At 43.9% G+C, this 18,889-nt stretch overlaps 1 protein-coding gene across 1 annotated transcript in view; it reads right to left on the reverse strand.

Annotated features, from left to right (window-relative positions):
• Nucleotides 1-1,947: 1,947 nt before the first annotated feature.
• LOC110522731 (phosphatidylinositol 4-phosphate 3-kinase C2 domain-containing subunit alpha) overlaps nucleotides 1,948-18,889 on the reverse strand; it is a 66,285-nt gene continuing 49,343 nt past the window's right edge. The window contains exons 18-34 of the mRNA XM_036969413.1: nucleotides 18,514-18,607; nucleotides 18,292-18,386; nucleotides 17,498-17,678; nucleotides 16,410-16,514; nucleotides 14,796-14,888; nucleotides 13,994-14,123; nucleotides 13,542-13,678; nucleotides 12,905-13,074; nucleotides 11,114-11,270; nucleotides 10,306-10,415; nucleotides 5,459-5,666; nucleotides 5,082-5,206; nucleotides 4,794-4,911; nucleotides 4,509-4,590; nucleotides 4,324-4,433; nucleotides 3,938-4,063; nucleotides 1,948-3,557 (exon numbers count right to left, since the gene is read on the reverse strand). Of these exons, the coding sequence (XP_036825308.1) occupies nucleotides 3,375-3,557; nucleotides 3,938-4,063; nucleotides 4,324-4,433; nucleotides 4,509-4,590; nucleotides 4,794-4,911; nucleotides 5,082-5,206; nucleotides 5,459-5,666; nucleotides 10,306-10,415; nucleotides 11,114-11,270; nucleotides 12,905-13,074; nucleotides 13,542-13,678; nucleotides 13,994-14,123; nucleotides 14,796-14,888; nucleotides 16,410-16,514; nucleotides 17,498-17,678; nucleotides 18,292-18,386; nucleotides 18,514-18,607 (2,224 nt within the window). The 3' untranslated portion in view covers nucleotides 1,948-3,374. The remainder of the gene's footprint in view (nucleotides 3,558-3,937; nucleotides 4,064-4,323; nucleotides 4,434-4,508; nucleotides 4,591-4,793; nucleotides 4,912-5,081; nucleotides 5,207-5,458; nucleotides 5,667-10,305; nucleotides 10,416-11,113; nucleotides 11,271-12,904; nucleotides 13,075-13,541; nucleotides 13,679-13,993; nucleotides 14,124-14,795; nucleotides 14,889-16,409; nucleotides 16,515-17,497; nucleotides 17,679-18,291; nucleotides 18,387-18,513; nucleotides 18,608-18,889) is intronic.

An 18,889-nucleotide genomic window follows, 5' to 3' on the forward strand; every position in this document is an offset into this window, starting at 1 on the left:
TAACGCTTGGGAAATCTTTTTGTATCCAAATCCGGCTTTAAACTTCTTCACAACAGTATCTCGGACCTGCCTGGTGTGTTCCTTGTTCTTCATGATGCTCTCTGCGCTTTTGACGGACCTCTGAGACTATCACAGTGCAGGTGCATTTATACGGAGACTTGATTACACACAGGTGGGTTGTATTTATCATCATTAGTCATTTAGGTCAACATTGGATCATTCAGAGATCCTCACTGAACTTCTGGAGTTTGCTGCACTGAAAGTAAAGGGGCTGAATAATTTTGCACGCCCAATTTTTCAGTTTTTGATTTGTTAAAAAAGTTTGAAATATCCAATAAATGCCGTTCCACTTCATGATTGTGTCCCACTTGTTGTTGATTCTTCACAAAAAAAATAGTTTTATATCTTTATGTTTGAAGCCTGAAATGTGGCAAAAGGTCACAAAGTTCAAGGGGGCCGAATACTTTCGCAAGGCACTGTAATTTGAGTCAATTGGAGGTGTACCTCCGGATTTATTTCAAGGCCTACCTTCAAACTCAGCCCCTCTTTGCTTGACATCATGGGAAAATCAAAAGAAATCAGTCAAGACCTCAGATTTTTCTTTTGTAGAAAACAAGTCTGGTTCATCCTTAGGAGCAATTTCCAAACACCTGAAGGTACCGCATTCATCTGTACAAACAATAGTACACAAATATAAACACCATGGGACCACACATTCACCATACAGCTCAGGAAGGAGACGTGTTCGTTCTGTCTCCTAGAGATGAACGTACTTTTGTACGAAAAGTGCAAATCAATCCCAGAACAGCAAAGGACCTTGTGAAGATGCTGGAGGAAACAGGTACAAAAGTATCTATATCCACAGTATAACGAGTCCTATATTGCCCTAAAAGCCTACTCAACGCAGAAGAAGCCACTGCTCCAAAACTGCCATAAAAAAGCCAGACTACGGTTTGCAACTGCACATGGGGACAAAGATCGTACTTTTTGGAGAAATGTCCTCTGGTCTGATGAAACAAAAATAGAACTGTTTGGCCATAATGATCATCGTTATGTTTGGAGGAAAAAGGGTGAGGCTTGCAAGCCGAATAACACTATCCCAACCGCGAAGCACGGGGGTGGCAGCATCATGTTGTGGGGGTGCTTTGCTGCAGGAGGGACTGGTGCACTTCACAAAATAGATGGCAACATGAGGACGGAAAATGTTGTGGATATATTTAAACACCTCAAGACATCAGTCAGGAAGTTAAAGCTTGGTCGCAAATGGGTCTTCCAAATGGACAATGACCCAAAGCACACTTCCAAAGTTGTGGCAAAATGGCTTTAAGGACAACAAAGTCAAGGTATTGGAGTGGACATCAAAGCCCTGACCTCAATCCTATAGGACATTTGTGGGCAGAACGGAAAAGGCGTGTGTGAGCAAGGAGGCCTACAAACCTGACTCCGTTACACCAGCTCTGTCAGGAGGAATGGGCCAAAATTCACCCAATTTATTGTGGGAAGCTTGTGGAAGGCCACCCGAAACGTTTGCCTCAAGTTGAACAATTTAAAAGTCAATGCTACCAAATACTAATTGAGTGTATGTAAACTTCTGACCCACTGGGAATGTGATGAAAGAAATAAAAGCTGAAATAAATCACTCTACTATTATTCTGACATTTCACATTCTTAAAATAAAGTGGTGATCCTAACTGACCTAAAACAGAGCATGTTTACTTGGATTAAATTTCAGGAATTGTGAAAAACTGAATGTGGAGGAGTTAAAATGGAGTGTCGCCTTGCTAACATCTAAAAGTAGAAGTCACAGGCTTTTTTAATTTCCCCTGAAAAACGGGACATCCGGTTGAATGGGCTATGGAAATATAGACCTTTCTCTCAATGAGAGTCAATATCACAGATTATATTGGCCCTTATCCAAAAGAAATCATAAAAAACAATGTCACAATCTTTGTTCAAAAAACATTTAATTTGCTTTAGGAAAGAGGGATTACAGTACACACCGATTCATTCGGGTTAAGGTAACCAATTAAGAATAAATAACTGGCCATGTTAATAGAAACTCATACAGTCATTAAAATAGGAGATCAAGTCGCTCATCATAATTGTCTTTGTTGACATTCTCTTGAAAACCCCTCCTGGATGAATTCATTATTTCATCTTTAGGTTTGTAAGCAGCTCAGAGGAAGCAGTGTATCTCCTGACCTGGATGGCGTTCCCTTTTTTTGTCCAGTTACCTCGAGCACAAGTTTACGATCAGTTTACCCCACTCTAAATTCTACCCTTAAAACCAATAAGAGGTGAAATAAAAACTGGCATTGGATCAGCGTTGAGGCAACTTGTCTTCCCCAAAAGTGTGCCGTGAAAAGTCAAGTTTTTACCATATTAAATATATGGTAGTGTGCATACAAGTGGGAGGTGACCGTTCCAACACCTTCTGATGCTTGTCCACAACCCTGCTCACACTGAGAACTGTTGACATTATTTGACAGAATATATTTATTTTTTTCAATTGGAATATCAATTTTTTTAAATAAAATACATTGCAATAAGCTAAAGTGGAGTGTATAAGAGATTGTGAACACAAACAAGGCACCATGATCAGTTCCCCTTTGGGAGAGTGGTTTGCCATCATCAGTTCTTTTGGCATGTGATTGGGAAACACAAGAACACTCTTTCCTGGAGTCTGGTTTGTGATGGGCACATTCCCAGACGTTCTCAGCTAGTTTAGCAGGAAACCAGACGCTTCCTATTTGTTTACGTATAATTATTATTTTGTTGTAAAAATGAGCCACTATAAAAATTTTAAAAAAAAAAGTGTCAATCTATATATACTCTTCTGAAGGTAAGATGTTTTGGTCCTCGAATGTCAAAATGTACAAAACATTACAGCTCTCGTGTTATAGTTTAGGACAAACTAAATAAGTGGAGATTGTAGCAAACAATGAGAAAAAACCTTGATTAGTGAGGGGGAGAGAGAGAATGGCCCCACCCAGAATAAACCCCTAGCCCCCATCTATCTAGGCACTTGTGTAGAGCTGAAAGGTCGGTGCTACAACCATATTGCTTATCATTCTTTGATATCTAACAAAAGGGTTAAGGGGCTAGGGGTGGTTTCTGGACAGGGCCTAAAGGGGTAAGGGGTGGTTTCTGGACAGGGCCTAAAGGGGCTAGGGGTGGTTTCTGGACAGGGCCTAAAGGGGCTAGGGGTGGTTTCTGGACAGGTCCTAAAGGGGCTAGGGGTGGTTTCTGGACAGGGTCTTGAGCTTGAGGAGGAAGGGGGAGGATTTGAGGCATCACCCTGGGGTGTTCCGCTGCCTGTAATAGGTGTATCTCGAGTTTTCTTGATAAGCAGCGTTTTTCTCAGGTGGAGTCATCTAGAAGTAGGGCACGGCAGTCAGCTTGTACCACTTGATCGTCTCCTTGCTGAGGTCGAAGTCTTTGAGTGTGAGCGTGACGCCGCCTAGGTAGCAGTTCTCTCTCAGCGACTCGGCACTGAGCACGCTCAGTTGTAGCTCCCGCAGCCCCAGGGTCTCCTTGCTGTAGCCACTGTACACCAGCTGAGGAGGTGGAGGTAGTCAGACTAGTTAGCAGCAGTTTGTATAAGTTAGATCAGTCACACAAGCAGATCAGGAGAACAGTGGCAGGGTAGCCTAATGGTTAGAGCGTTGGACTAGTAACCGGAAGGTTAATAGTTCAAACCCCCGAGCTGACAAGGTACAAATCTGTCGTTCTGCCCCTGAACAGGTAGTTAACCCACTGTTCCCAGGCCGTCATTGTAAATAAGAATTTGTTCTTAACTGACTTGCCTAGTTAAATAAAGGTAAAATAAATTTAAAAAAGTGACACAGCAGGTCAGGACACAAAGTCGTGACAAGTATGACAATTTGCTACAGGGCCCTAATGGAAATGACCAACATGCTACACCGATTTCACTCACCATTTCGTTGAAAGTGGGATTCCTGGTCTTCCTGGATATCTTTGTTTTGCGCTTGGAGGTTTTGTGGGGGTCTGGGAGCAGGTAGGTTTTCACATAGGGGTTAGGGTCTGTCCCCTCCTCAGATACCTATGAGCAGTTAGTTAGTGGAGCATTAGCTAAGGCCAAACTGAGGATTCACGTTCGTAATTCAATCCAATACAACTTTATTCATCCCATCAGGGGCAAATAAATGTCCCTTGAGATATGTTTAATGGTAAATGAACCACCACGCTGCCTTAGCCCCATCTGTAAGGCTGAGGATAAACAGTATAAATTCATTATAAAAATGCTAAAAGTTTTGAGTGGTGCGCTAGTTAGGATTGGGCCCTGTGAGCCACTGTACTCACCAGGTCCCGGATGTGCATGACCATGATAAAGAGTGTGCTGTTCCTGTAGGACACGGACAGCTTCACCTCCCCCTCCACTCTGCCGGAGGTGGGACTCAACGGTGGCTTATCTGCAGAACAAATCCCTCGTTAAAAACTGTAGTGGCGACAATGGTCATACATAGAGAGCGTGGGCTCAGGTTTACCTGGTGCTCTGGCCGTCGTCTCCAATCCTTCCGTCTTGTCGTCTCTCGCGATCGGATGGAAGAATGTGTAGATAAGATCACACTGATAGAGAGAAAATGATCAGTGAAAATTGAGTGCGTTGGGCTTTTTACGTGTGTGTGTGTGTGTGTGTGTGTGTGTGGATGGATGGATGTGGTGGTTAGGTGGGTGGATGGTAAGGTGGGTGTGTGTGTGTGTGTGGATGGATAGATGGATGTGGTGGTTAGATGGTAAGGTGGGTGGGTGTGTGTGTGTGTGTAAGTCACCTGTGTGACCTCTGTGGAACTCCTCAACAGGTTTTGAACATAACCGTTGAGCTCAATCTTCCTCTTGGCCGCCACGTCCTTGATGTGGGTACGGCCCAGCACCATCCTATTAGGGAACCTAGGGAGGAGATGGGGAAAGATTAGTGCACTAACAAGAAGGGTGCATCTGTAGTACAAGTGGGAGCTCCCTTTGGTGTATCTCCCACTTTGGCTTTCTAAGGTCCAATAAGGCAGACTTTCAACCTTCTCCACATGTGTGTCTGTCAGTTTGTGTGTGTCTGTGTGTACCCTGGCAGCTTCCACAGAGGGAAGAGGATGCAGAGCTTGTTGTGGAGCTCCTGGAACTCATCGAAGGTGCGGAAGAGAAACTGGGCCTCGCTCTGCCCCTCGCGCAGGAGCCTCACCACATACGTCTACAGGAGGGGGAGGGAGCGGAGGGGGAGGAGGAAGAGGAGGAATTTGAGCTCATCTTAGTCAGAATTCCATTAATGTTGTGACTTCTCTATATAGTTTGATTTACACAAAGAACTCTGTATGCCAGATATGTGTTCTTCTGGCATCCTATAGGAAAACTAGGCCCTGTCAGTGAAGGAACAGTGAGACCATGGTATATGAAAACACATCAGTAGACATGAATATATGTACGTCTCTGGTTGGAGACTCACGTAGTGCTTGTCGGGGTTGTATCTCTTCTGGAAGGAGAAGATGGAGGCATCGCGGATGCGCCCCTCCTGCTTCAGCGTGTAGGTCTTGGGGGAGAAGGACAGAATGGGCTCGTCGTTGGACGGTAGGCCAGAGAAGCGCAGCTGGGCCAGGTTGTGGATGAAGAAGTTGAACTTGGTGGCCACGCTGCCCAGGCTGGATTCGATCAACCTGGAGGGAGGGAAAGAAGGTTAAACTTCAGACAAAAGGGAGTATGTTGTTGAATTAATCTATTACACAGAGGAAGAAGAGAGACAGGAGGTAAATGGTAGATATAACATGGCTAATAGCAGCATTTCACATCAATGTTTTAGGCTAGTAACTGGGAGTTCTAAGGCGTTCATAATGTTATGTTGCGGTGATGTATATATACACTAGAATACTAACAGGGGGTGCTGTTTTGAAGCCACTGTAAATCCATCTTGGTACTCCACCATCATTGTAAAAAACTATTTGGGAAGCTATAAAAATATATTAGTCTACATGTGTTTTTGCCACGTTTATTCTTAAGAAATCTAAAAATATATAAAACATTTTCTGGATGAAACATTGAATTTCACATTCCTGCTATAGAAACACACTGAATAACAGATTCCCTACATGGAACAACAGTCCCCCCAAAAAATCTAAAGGAAGTTAGGACAGACACTTCAGAACAATCTGAGAGATATAAGAAAGATCAGGAAAAACATTATTTATCCCTTATTTTAGGTACTAAACTTTCTCCATATATACACTTCCATTCATTTTTTAAAACTGGCACTGGGGATATTCAGGTGGGTCTTGTGGGCGTCCCATCATGTCAGAGAGTCTCAGCTTTAGTGGGGTCATATTAGTGTGTAGCCCAAACCGATCAGACAGAAGTCAGACGAGTCTAGTGAGTGTCCTAGAGCAAAACGGAGAACACCATCGTGTTCGTAAGTCTCAGCTTTCAAATAGTTTGATGGACGCTGCAGACGGACGCTGCAGACGGACGCTGCAGACATTTTCGTGAGACTGAATATCAGGATGTCTCATGATCTGACAAACACCGCTCTAGCTCTGTCACCTTTCACCCCAGATGTCTCATGATCTGACAAACACCGCTCTAGCTCTGCCACTTTTTACCGCAGATGCGGAAGGGTGATATCGGTGGATTGATACACAGCCCATGCAAATAAAAACACATCTCTCTAGCTTAAACGGACGGATTTGTATGGGGATTTTATTATTATGTTAGATTTCTGAGGGGGAAGCAACCATGAAAAGGCCAAGGGTTAAAGTAACAATTTTTAGAAAGTACTAATGTTACTGTCCTCACTACAACAAAAAAGTATTTATATACAAGTCATTTTGTCCTCGAAACATTTAAATGAAATACTATAGAATTCAATTCATTCCTATGGGGGACCGCAACACTGGCTTCAAAGCCTCTCATTAGCCAATACATAGTATCAGCAATCCAGGTATCATTACATTATTATTTTATAAAACCATTTAACAAAACAGAACATACAAAGACATCACACAAACATGAACTACATCACACCTGCCCAGACCCTGTGGTGGTTATTTCTGTATTATCAAATGAGGAGAGAAACTTATCACACAAGTTTACACTTCAACTAAATCTTTACTCACTTATTAATGAGGGAGCAGGTCAATACAACACACACAAGGTGAATAGAGTGCTTGAAGAATACAGAGACACAATAACTGCTTAGTCTTGGTTGGTTCCACACCTCCCCAGCAAATCAAGGCATCATAAGCTTCCTTGTTTTCTTCTTGTGGCCAGGTGTATCGGGTCATAGTGGACAAACAAGTGATAAGGACAGTTCCGTTTACTCCCTTCTCCAAGCTAGCCTTCGTTCTCTTCCATCTCCCCACAGCTGTGCCCTTGGAAGATAGTAAATGAAAAGGATGGGCTGAAGATCTGTGGTCACTTCTCAGAGGCTCTTGGTCATTTGCCGTGTGGTCAGGTTACTCAGAAGCAGAGACCTTGAAACAATACAGGTCTATCTGTTCCTCAAGCTTATCTCTATCATGTCCTTGACTACAAGACCAGCTGTGGGGAGTGAACGTGGAAGAGAAGAACCATCTTCTCTCAGAAGCACAGCATTGGCACTAAAGATACGTCTTTACAATTTGTTAAGCATGTTATTGTTAACTATTAATATTAAACAAATCAGGTAAATAGTGATTTATTTCTCACAACCCTTCTCCAAGGCCCGCATTACTCTCCGCCACATGGTGTCAAAACACACCATAATGTTTCTATACATCGCCCACACACTTTCAACACTTAGATAAAGAATTGGACCTTTCCATTGTGTTAATGACAGAGGATTGGTTGCAGTCCAGGGTTTATATACATCCTTGTTATGCTGCCACCAGCTGGGCATTGTGGGGAAAGTCCACAGTTTCCCACTATTCCATTTCAGCCAAGTTAGATTTTATTTGAGACTACGGTTTGCTTTTTTCAAGTGAAACTAATTCAAGCTCCTAAACAGAGTAAGAGTTCAGGTGCATTTTGCACTGTAAGGCAGAACAATGGCTGTGACAGAGGCTCAAAGTGGAGCAGTGCAACTTGTTTCAAGATAATCACCAGAGAGTTTGTGGGAAAACAAACACTTGACAGACAGCACCTGGTGAAGATGGTGGCCTCTAATATATTATGTTGAAGGTAGATTGCGCTTCCTATTTGGCCTTCTTTTGAAGACTGCTCATTAAGAAATGCTAGCGGCCATGATTCAAGCCAAACGAGTTGTCTTGAGGTTGTGTTATGTTTGCACTTCGTACCCTGGGAGGTACTGTTGTTTGTCCCTCCAGAGTACTGTTGCAAAATTCCTGGACCTTTCAATAAATTTGCTGGTTGTCCCGAGATCCTGGTTGGAGGATTCCCGGAATCAGGAGGGAATAAGCAACCCTAAGTCACCGTAGCAACGTTCTGAAAATAGACGCACAATTTTACATCTAGCTAATGTTTTTGGTGCAGTATTTCTCAAGTGAAAACATTTGCAGGAAAAACTAGACGGTGCACTGCATATAGTCAATCGAGTCGGGAAAATCTGTCTGCACGCTCAAGACTGATTGCTGAGAACAATAACATGTCTACAACTTCCTCATCAGCGGTCAAAGTATCGTAAATACTACTACTACAAGCTACATGATGTTTATCAGTGCCCAAAATCACTAGCTGGCAAGCTAAGTTCCAACTCCGTGTCTGTTAATGAAGCTAGCAAATAGTAGCTAGCAAGCACATTGAGCAGCCAGACCACAATCAGCTTGTCAAGTCCCTGGCGAGTGGCGACGTGCGCTTCAGTGCCATTTTGTTTTTTACAACTTTCTCACTATCTATTAATAACTGAGTATGCGTCTGTCTGGCAGAGTTCCATATCAGGTTGGGGGAAAAACAACATGTTCGCAAATGGGTTTTGGAATATTGACAAGTTGCAGTTAGGTGTGTTCTGATTGTTTCATTTCTCAAGTGATTGACACTAGAGTCAATCAGCCCGTGGCCAACCCATGAAGGGTTTAGCGCCAAGGGTTATTTCAACATGACATTGGCGGGCGACGTGTTGTCTTAGGTAAACAAGTCAGAGGGTCTGCGTAATGGGCAGGTCTGTCTCACTCTCAGGAGGTTCTGTCTGCTATATGATTGGATAGAGCACATGCAGCTGTTACTGGGCAAGTGGGCATGATCGTAACCCATACCCAATACCTCAGTAAATTGTAACACAGTCACACAAAAAAAGTGTTTTGTGCGAGAGACTTTATGACCAAAACAATCCTATTAACACATGTTTCTGACCAGGGGTTGGAACCCAAATTATTTTCCAATCATTTAGTTCTGAACAGAACCACTATTTTTTTCATTCTGTTCCACTCTTCAGAACAGCTAAATAAAGTTCTGAACTGGTTCAAAATTAAGTTTATATCCTTCCTTTCTGTACCTTTTTTTTGTGGGGGGGGGCGGGGCTTGACACTAAGTTACTTAACCAAACTTTGTGGATAGAGCAGCTTGCTATGGCGTGGGCACGTTATTTACATGCATTGGACAGACAAGTGTAGGACGCAAGATGCAACTGAAATTTTGCAGGTGGGGAGAGTGTGAAGGAGGGTGGAGGAGGACGGCTTGGCTTGAAGCGCTGGGAATCTTCTTGTTATGACATGCATTATCTGAATAAGGCCCAAAGAATTATACCTACGGAGGACCGGCTTCTATGGAGGAACGTTGAATGTCTTTGTTGGACCAAAACTAGCTAGCTAGCAAGCTTTTCTGTAGAGCGGCACCAGAATAATAAAATAAAAACACGTCTTACCTTTTTGAAGTTAATAAATCCAATGTGAAATGTGAACTTTAGTATCCTTAACTAGCTTTGAAAAAGTTAATCCATTCTCTAATTAAAAATATCTCTCCACAATTTCTGAGTCACACTTGTAACGTCAGTATTATTCTAGTAGAGGGGGAGGGGCAGGAAGCTCACAGAGGCAAAGGTTTTCAACTGGCAGGCAGACACTGGATTAGTTTGAGGTCTTTGCATAGGCGCTTTGTTGCATTTTTTGTGTGACTAAAAAAATGCCCAGAACGTAAAATAACATGAATGACCGTTTCCCATCCTTTTAAAATAATGCTTCTGTTCCGAAACAGTATAGATCACAGTCATTCCCTGGTTTTGATTCTGTTCCTCAAAATATTACGTTATTTTCCGGTTTGGTTCCAACCCCTGTTTTTGACTATATCGATGCCACATAGGCTGTTTAAACCAGATAAGTTGGTTCATAAGGGGCAGTTGATCGTTAATATATGGTAATATGTGTCTCTATGTACCTGGTGAAGAAGATGGTGGCCTCTGCGTCGGTGGTCTGGGGCTGCAGAGCGTCGTATACATACTTCAGGTCCTGATTTCCCGTCAGCTCTGGTAGGCCTGACAACGTCATCTGTCAATCACACACACACACACACACACACACAAATTTGTTTTGCTTTGAGACAGTAAAAAACGGTTTTATAATTGCAAATGCAATACATTATAATGTACAACAAAATGATTTAGTAACAAAAGACTATAAGAACCAATGATTTGAGGAAGGTAATACTGTAGCCAGCAAGGTTTGATTCGAGGCTAGAGTAGAGCATTTGAATCCCTAAGATAACACTCAAGAAATTCCTTGGGCCATCACCACGGCCAAACAAAAAATAAAATACCCAGGCAAGGAGGAGTAATCAGGAGAGTAATCATTACCAGTTATATACTAGGCTGGCATCACACTTTTAAAAACACTTATTTCATGAAGCAGTCTCTTTGTGACCCATCCATCCTTCAGTGGTCCTGCGACTGATCTATCTTTCAGCTGTCCTGTGCACCTTGGCCTCCCCTCCATTGGTGTAAATTATTTATCATGCAAACTCAAGGAATGCCAGGTAAATTCCTATAAAAGGCCAATGTAGTTATACGACTTGAACTTGGTCTTAACTAGTCTGGTCCCAGATCTGGTTTTGTTCCATTTCCGACTCCTCTGGTCGTTGTCACGTTAAATGTTTGGCATGACAACAACCATAGGAGTAGGCTATACAGTACATGCTGATCTGGGACCAGGATAGAACTGGAACTTGAGAGTAGAGTTTTAGTTATTACCAGGGAGAGCAGGTTGAGGATGAGGCCTGAGTGTTTGCGGATGAGGTTGTAGGCCTGGGAGCACAGGTCCACAAACAGCTGGAAGCGACTGGTGGGCCTCTCTCCCCCGTTGATCACGTAGGCCATGTCAGAGGTAAGCACGAATGGAGCACGGTCCCTGGGAGAAGGGGAGGGAGAGAAGGACTCAATAAAACATGGGACGCATGTAACCTGGTTAAATGGTGTGCATAGCGTTCAGTCTGGTTTAAAGCTGGAATCCTTAATGGTGAAACTGCCACGTCTGTTTGCAAAGTTACTACAAACCACAAACTAAGTTCTCTTCCCTCAGACTTTGACGTGCGATAGAACAGCAGAATATCTACTGCACATGTTTATACCACGACACTCCTCACCTCCACTTTGTCAACAAAACCAAAACAACAGTGTTGGGGCGGACACTGTTTCCACCCACTGCAGAGTCCATCTTCAACCAAGCTGGGCCTACATGTCATTTTGTATGGACAGCTGAGAACAACCTACTTTCTGGTTTCCCAGGTCTAAGTCAGAGAAAGAACACTCAGGCCCCATCTGGAGTGCAAATGGTTCTCAGAGCACACGTCCTTGTTGTCAATAAACCTTTACTTCTAGTATTTTAACTAAGCACACAATTGACTTTTACTAAGGAGTGGGAAGAAACAGTAAAAGTTAGGGGGGAGGGAGTGAGGGAGTGTGCTAGAAGAGTAGTGTGTCAGATTTGTTAGCACTGTTGCATGTGCTCTGGAGGAAGCAGGTTACCCATGTTAACACTGTTACAACGTGTGTTCTGCAGGAAGCAGGTTACCCATGCTAACACTGTTACAACATGTGTTCTGGAGGAAGCAGGTTACCCATGCTAACACTGTTACAACGTGTGTTCTGCAGGAAGCAGGTTACCCATGCTAACACTGTTACAACGTGTGTTCTGGAGGAAGCAGGTTACCCATGCTAACACTGTTACAACGTGTGTTCTGCAGGAAGCAGGTTACCCATGTTACAACGTGTGTTCTGCAGGAAGCAGGTTACCCATGTTAACACTGTTACAACGTGTGTTCTGCAGGAAGCAGGTTACCCATGTTAACACTGTTACAACGTGTGTTCTGGAGGAAGCAGGTTACCCATGCTGAACACTGTTACAACGTTTGTTCTGGAGGAAGCAGGTTACCCATGCTAACACTGTTACAACGTGTGTTCTGGAGGAAGCAGGTTACCCATGCTAACACTGTTACAACGTGTGTTCTGGAGGAAGCAGGTTACCCATGCTGAACACTGTTACAACGTTTGTTCTGGAGGAAGCAGGTTACCCATGCTAACACTGTTACAACGTGTGTTCTGGAGGAAGCAGGTTACCCATGCTGAACACTGTTACAACGTTTGTTCTGGAGGAAGCAGGTTACCCATGCTAACACTGTTACAACGTGTGTTCTGGAGGAAGCAGGTTACCCATGTTACAACGTGTGTTCTGCAGGAAGCAGGTTACCCATGTTAACACTGTTACAACGTGTGTTCTGGAGGAAGCAGGTTACCCATGCTAACACTGTTACAACGTGTGTTCTGGAGGAAGCAGGTTACCCATGCTAACACTGTTACAACGTGTGTTCTGGAGGAAGCAGGTTACCCATGCTAACACTGTTACAACGTGTGTTCTGGAGGAAGCAGGTTACCCATACTAACACTGTTACAACGTGTGTTCTGGAGGAAGCAGGTTACCCATGCTGAACACTGTTACATGTGTTGTAAAGAAGCAGCTTAGACCACCGCAGGTAACATTCTTACCTTTTGAAGCTGCCGAACATCTGGGCGTGGCCCAGAAACTTGCCAAAGTCGATGTGGAACATGTGACCGGTGGAGCGCAGCATGATGTTGTCGTTGTGGCGGTCGCAGATACCCAGCACGTAGGTGGCCACGCAGCAGCCCGCACACGAGTAAATGAAGTTCTCCGAAGCCTGGACACACACAGAGAGGGGCAGAGAGTCGTCGTCAGATACACAACATTTTCACACTATCATGCCGAGCCAAACCAAACTGTGCTGGATTGGATTTCTTTGGTTCACATTGCCCTCTTCAGCACTGTTCCAGCAACTATGGTGGACGTGTAACCAGGGCAGCTCAGAACAGCTGGACTTGGAGCCATTCAGCTCAGTGTGAAAAGCCCTACAGTATCTTGTCCTCAATCCAAAAGGAACTCGGAACTCTGAGCTAATGCTCAATAGAGATCTGCATACGTAAATTGGGACTTTCAGCTGAATCATGCATTGATATCAAGGACAAATCAGTGTGTAACATTTATGCATATTGAATACAGACAAGAAATAAAGCGTAGAAGTCATCATCAGTCCCAACCTCACCCTCTGTAAGAGTCTGTGTTAGGGTTCAAAGGTCAGAGGGTAAAGTTTCGGGGTCAGACAGTTACCTTGTCGTACTCGTCCTCAGCGGGGTTGTACTTGCGGAGCCACTCCGCCAGGGGCTTGTCCTTAAAGGAGCCCGTCACCCCATACTCCGCCTGGATCTTCCTCAGGGTGTCGGAGGACGGCACCAGCTCCACCATTCCTGGCAACACACATACAGAACCACGTCAAAACTGCAGGCATGGCATGAGTACACATTTATAAATTAGTAAACCGGATGTAATATGACGCAGAGAACCAAGTTCATCAGCAATCATCTAACAATCACCCAATGAAATCTGTCTGAGACGGTGCAGTGGCATCCACTTTGAGCTAGTTTTATAATGGCCAGAATGGTAGAATCAGAGCCACAGAGGTCGTGTTGTGATGAGGACAAACAGGTTTCAGTAAGTTTCAATCAAATCAGAATGATTTAGCTGGTGATTTGAGTGTGAGTTCTAGTCTGTGTGTGTAGTACCGTTGTCTTTCCCGGTGGAAATGCATTTGAAGTTGACGATGCGCAGGTCCAGTCCCTCCTGAAGCCAGATGCGGTCCATGACCCGGATCATCTGCAGAGCCAGCATGTCCTGCCTCAGGTCCTCTCCCACCTAGTAGACCACACACACATTAGTTACCATCCACAGATACGTATTACAATATTCTCATTAAGGAGTTTCATTCCATCTGTGTGTCTGCAAGTCTGGTCAAACAAAGACTCCCGAACACATTCTATCGTCAGGGTCTGGTGTTATATTATGCCACCAGGTGGTGCCGTTTCAACTATGAAAGACAATGCAAACGAGTGCAGTAACTGATCTCTTCCCTATGGAGAAGATAATGGACAAGGCAGCGTTGATATTAAGCTGTTATAGCATCAAAACACAAAGGGAACTCTTTAGAATGTATTCCTGCATTCCTTCAAGCTTCAAATACTCCAGAAGGAATGGTGAAGTCTGCTGTAAGTCATGCAGAGAATGTGTTCTAGAACGTGTCAAGGTATTTCATGGATTACTTAGTATTACATTTGAGATAAATTGCTTGTCTATGGAATTTTGCATCTTTTCAGAGACTCTGGCGCCATAGAAATATAATCTAGTCGTCTAATCTGATATAAATAGCTATGTTTGGACCCCCATTCACAAAACGTGGCCAGAATAGGAGTGTTAATATAGGTTCAGCAATTTACAAGGCAAAACTGGTCCTAGATCAGCACTAAATATATCCCAGGAGTGTTTAAAGTAGGAATGCTGATCTAGGATCAGCGTGTCCCAGCCACCCACCTTGAACATGACGTTGATCTCCTCTCCCAGAGGGTCGGAGTTCACCAGGGCCAGCTTCAAGGGCACCGCGTTGGAGTTGAAAAAGGAGCACGACTGTACATACACACGTGCGCAAACACACACACAAAGAGAGAGCCCCTGTGGTTAGTTATACAAGCCTTCCTTGGCCCCTGGGAGCACTAGCCTGCTTTAGGGAGACAAAGGGCGGATTTTATTCAATGAGGGGGCATCGCCTAGGCTTGTCTGGTACGAGATTGTGGTCAGATACACCTCTGAGCAAAACACATACTCCAACAACAAATACGACCTCTCATATACAAACACACTTGCCCAGCGGTGAGAAACATGGCCGTGAGAATGGAGCAAAACACTCAGACAGGAAAAGAGGAGCAATCGGGGACAGCACACACACACACACTATTCTAGTCAACGGCCTCTTACAACAGAGGTGGTGGGGGTAACTGAAGTGACCTGTAGATGAAGTGCCAGTCAGCGTTTGGATGGTAGAGGTTATGGTGACGTCACCAGTCACTAGGACGACTACATTATGTGTCAGGGTTTACCGAACATCCATATGCATTGGGTGCGAAACACATTAGGGCGGCTACCCACAGGGCTCAAAATCATATTTACATGATTGTAATTAGTCTTAGCAGAAGATAAATTATCCTAAGCAAAACATTGCCTGTTGCCCAACTCTCTTCCTGGAGATCTACTGTCCTGTAGGTTCTGTCCAACCCTCTTCCTGGAGATCTACTGTCCTGTGGGTTCTGTCCAACCCTCTTCCTGGAGATCTACCGTCCTGTGGGTTTTCAGTCCAACCCTTATTTAACACACCTGATTCTACTAATTAGCTGTTCAACAAGACCTTAACTAGCTGAATCAGATATGCTAAATTAGGGTTGGACTGAAAACCTACAGGACAGTAGATCTCCAGGAAGAGGGTTGGACTGAAAACCTACAGGACAGTTGATCTCCAGGAAGAGGGTTGGACTGAAAACCTACAGGACAGTAGATCTCCAGGAAGAGGGTTGGACTGAAAACCTACAGCACAGTAGATCTCCAGGAAAAGGGTTGGGCAGCCCTGCTCTAGTCTATCAATCCATTCCAAATCTTTAAACTATACATGAGACAGGGGTGGCATATGTTGGTCTTGCCTAGGGCGGCAGCAGAACTGCTAGAAAAGGGCCTGAGGAACACAATTTGCCTCTAATTTACTTGCGTTTGCAGAGGACATTGGCCTGCTCAAAGTGAGCTGCTGCTGTTGGGAAATCAAAACTGTCCAACTCCTTGGAGCAGCTTGATGCACATCAGCCTTGTTACCTTGTACTCAATAAGGAGCGAGCTGGAGGCTGTCTTTACTCTGTTTTGAAGAAAGAATCCCCTCTAGGCGGACACACAATTGCAATGGATTTTTTCGGGCAATTTCGCGGGCAACTATTTATTTATTTTTATTTAAAAATCAGCCAAAAGCTGGCTAACAGAAACCCTGGTATGGGTCATAGTCCATATGTTGTTGAGATGGTAAAAATTATTTTGATGGTCAAATGGGCATTTGCAGAGTGAATGGTCAAGCTTTGGGTCACTCTTTCCATTGGTGGACAATGGCCTTACCTTGATATTGAGTTGTTTGGCCTCCAGGCTGGGGCTGAGGGGCAGCCTGCAGCTGTTCCTCTGGAAGAATGACTGCATCCTCTCCAGACCCTCCTGGAGCACCACCTGGAGACACATACAAATAGTTGAATTACTGTCAACCAATTAACGTTTGACAGCGCTTTATTTCATCGTTTAGCTGATATTTACAACAGAATTACAAGGTAAAAATTGGAAACTTAAACTATTTTTAAATAACTGGTACCAAATGAAATAAAAGTGATTTTAACCATTTCAGTCTCGAGACCCCAGCAAAAATCCTATTTGAATTTATCTGACTTTCAGTTAGCTGCATGTCCAGCCCTTATATTTAGCTTCACAATGAAGTGTTTTATCATTTCCCTTTCAGGACAACCAACCAGGGCTAAAAGTAGAACACAACCCTATTTGACAAACAGTTGCATTCATGAGTTTTATTGACAAATGTCAATAAACAAAATAAAGTCTGCTCAAAATGAATTTACATGAATGCTGTAAACACAGAAATTGTTTGCTGAGTGGGAAATTAATATCCAACTAGTCAGTAACAACTCTATGTGAACTTATTAAACTATTATAGACACTATGTCCAGGGATTTCCTTTTATCTTCTACGTAGAAGAACCTCGTACTTTCTAACAACTTTTATGTAGCTTGTGAGCGTCATAGAGCAAAACATGTTACATGTGCATGTTCGATAGAGTCTCAGCTTTTCATAGATAGCTTTTAGTAGTTTGTAATTCAAACCATTCTGGCCCCGGGTCCCATCCGAGATCCGCCCTCGTCTCACAAACACCGCTCTAGCTCAGCCCCGGTAAATTACACAGACGGTTGGTTGGTACCAACGGATGCCGAAGAAATAGACGAGTTCTATAGCTCAAACTCACAATGTTGAAAAGGGGTTTGAGGTCCTAAATCACAGGGGCGGGACTCATTGGGTTAACAGGACATCCCTACCATAAGTAAATACAAGATGAACAGCTGACTGTAAAATAAAGTATCAACAAGCCCTTTTAGAGGCTCCCTGAGGTATAGGTTGGACATTCTAGTAGTGTTTCCTAGCCCCATCACCTGTCGTGTGGAGCCCCCGGCCTGCCGGACCTTCTCGGCCAGCTCCCCCAGCAGAGTGACCAGGCGGGTCTGTTTGTCCAGCTCATCCCGGAGGCCGGCCCCACACAGACACAGCAGGGACCCCAGCACTTGGTCATACCTCCGGCCAAACGCAGGGTCTAGAACTGCATCTCTCAGTAGCCTGGTGGGGGAGAGAGGATCCGAGTACAATGGATCAAACAAAGCTGTTGATATCGCTAATAGCTCTGTAGAGATTACTGTGGCTTTTTAGATACTACATGTAGTCCTACGACAGTTCCCAGCCTAGATACTGACGTAAAATGATCTGTTTTGGGTGTCCGGGACAAGCACACTACCTCCTGTTCCATAAAGGTCCAGACCACTTAGCAGAGGCCATGTATATCTATATACTATGCTACACAATATATTATGCTATATATTATACTTAATAAATAAGGCCCGTGGGGGTGTGGTATATGGCCAATATATCACGACTAAGGGCTGTTCTTACGCACGACGCAACACAGAGTGCCTGGACACAGCCCTTAGCCATGGTATATTGGCCATATACCACAAACCCCCGAGGTGCCTTATTGCTATTATAAACTGTTTACCAATGTAATAAGAGCAGTAAAAATAAGTGTTTTGTCATACCCGTGGTATACGGTCTGATATACCACAGCTGTCAGCCAATCAGCATTCAGGGCTTGAACCACCCAGTTTATAATATGCTATGCTATGTTATATACACCATATTATATACTATGCTACTAGTTCAGTGGGTGGAGACTCACCAGTACAGGTAGTGGGCGATACTGACGTTGCCCTGTGCTCTGGACAGTAGGAACATGACCAAGGCATTCTTTAGGTGACACTCAAACTTCAGGGCCTGAGAGAGCCAAAAGAACAGGGACAAGGAGATGGGGTGAGGAAAGCATTCAGAGTCACTAACAAAATGATTTCCTGTGTGTGTGTGTGTGTGTGTGTGTGTGTGTATATATACACACACTGTCTACCTGCACTAGCTGAGGCAGGTAGTCGGCCAACTCGTCATCACTGCTGGATTCGATCCAGCTGACAGCCACACTCCTCACCTCTGTGTCAGCAAACCTGCAGGACAGAAACAAAGACCGACAGAGTGACCTTCAACCTATGTTCCTTACAGTAAAGTACAATCTGACTGTCTACCATTTATTGAACTATAGTCAAACAGGTGATTTAAGTAGTATAGGTTACATTCTCTTAGCTCTCAAGCTAACACACACAGAAATATAAAAGACTCCGGTGATATCAACTTGCACCTCCCATTTTACAAATCAAACTTTTTTCTATTGCCAATGAATCAAACTCGAGCTCTCTCAAACAACTTCTCTCAACGTTTCAAAAAAAGTG

Source organism: Oncorhynchus mykiss, chromosome 30, assembly GCF_013265735.2.
Source record: "Oncorhynchus mykiss isolate Arlee chromosome 30, USDA_OmykA_1.1, whole genome shotgun sequence".
Lineage (NCBI taxonomy): Eukaryota > Metazoa > Chordata > Actinopteri > Salmoniformes > Salmonidae > Oncorhynchus > Oncorhynchus mykiss.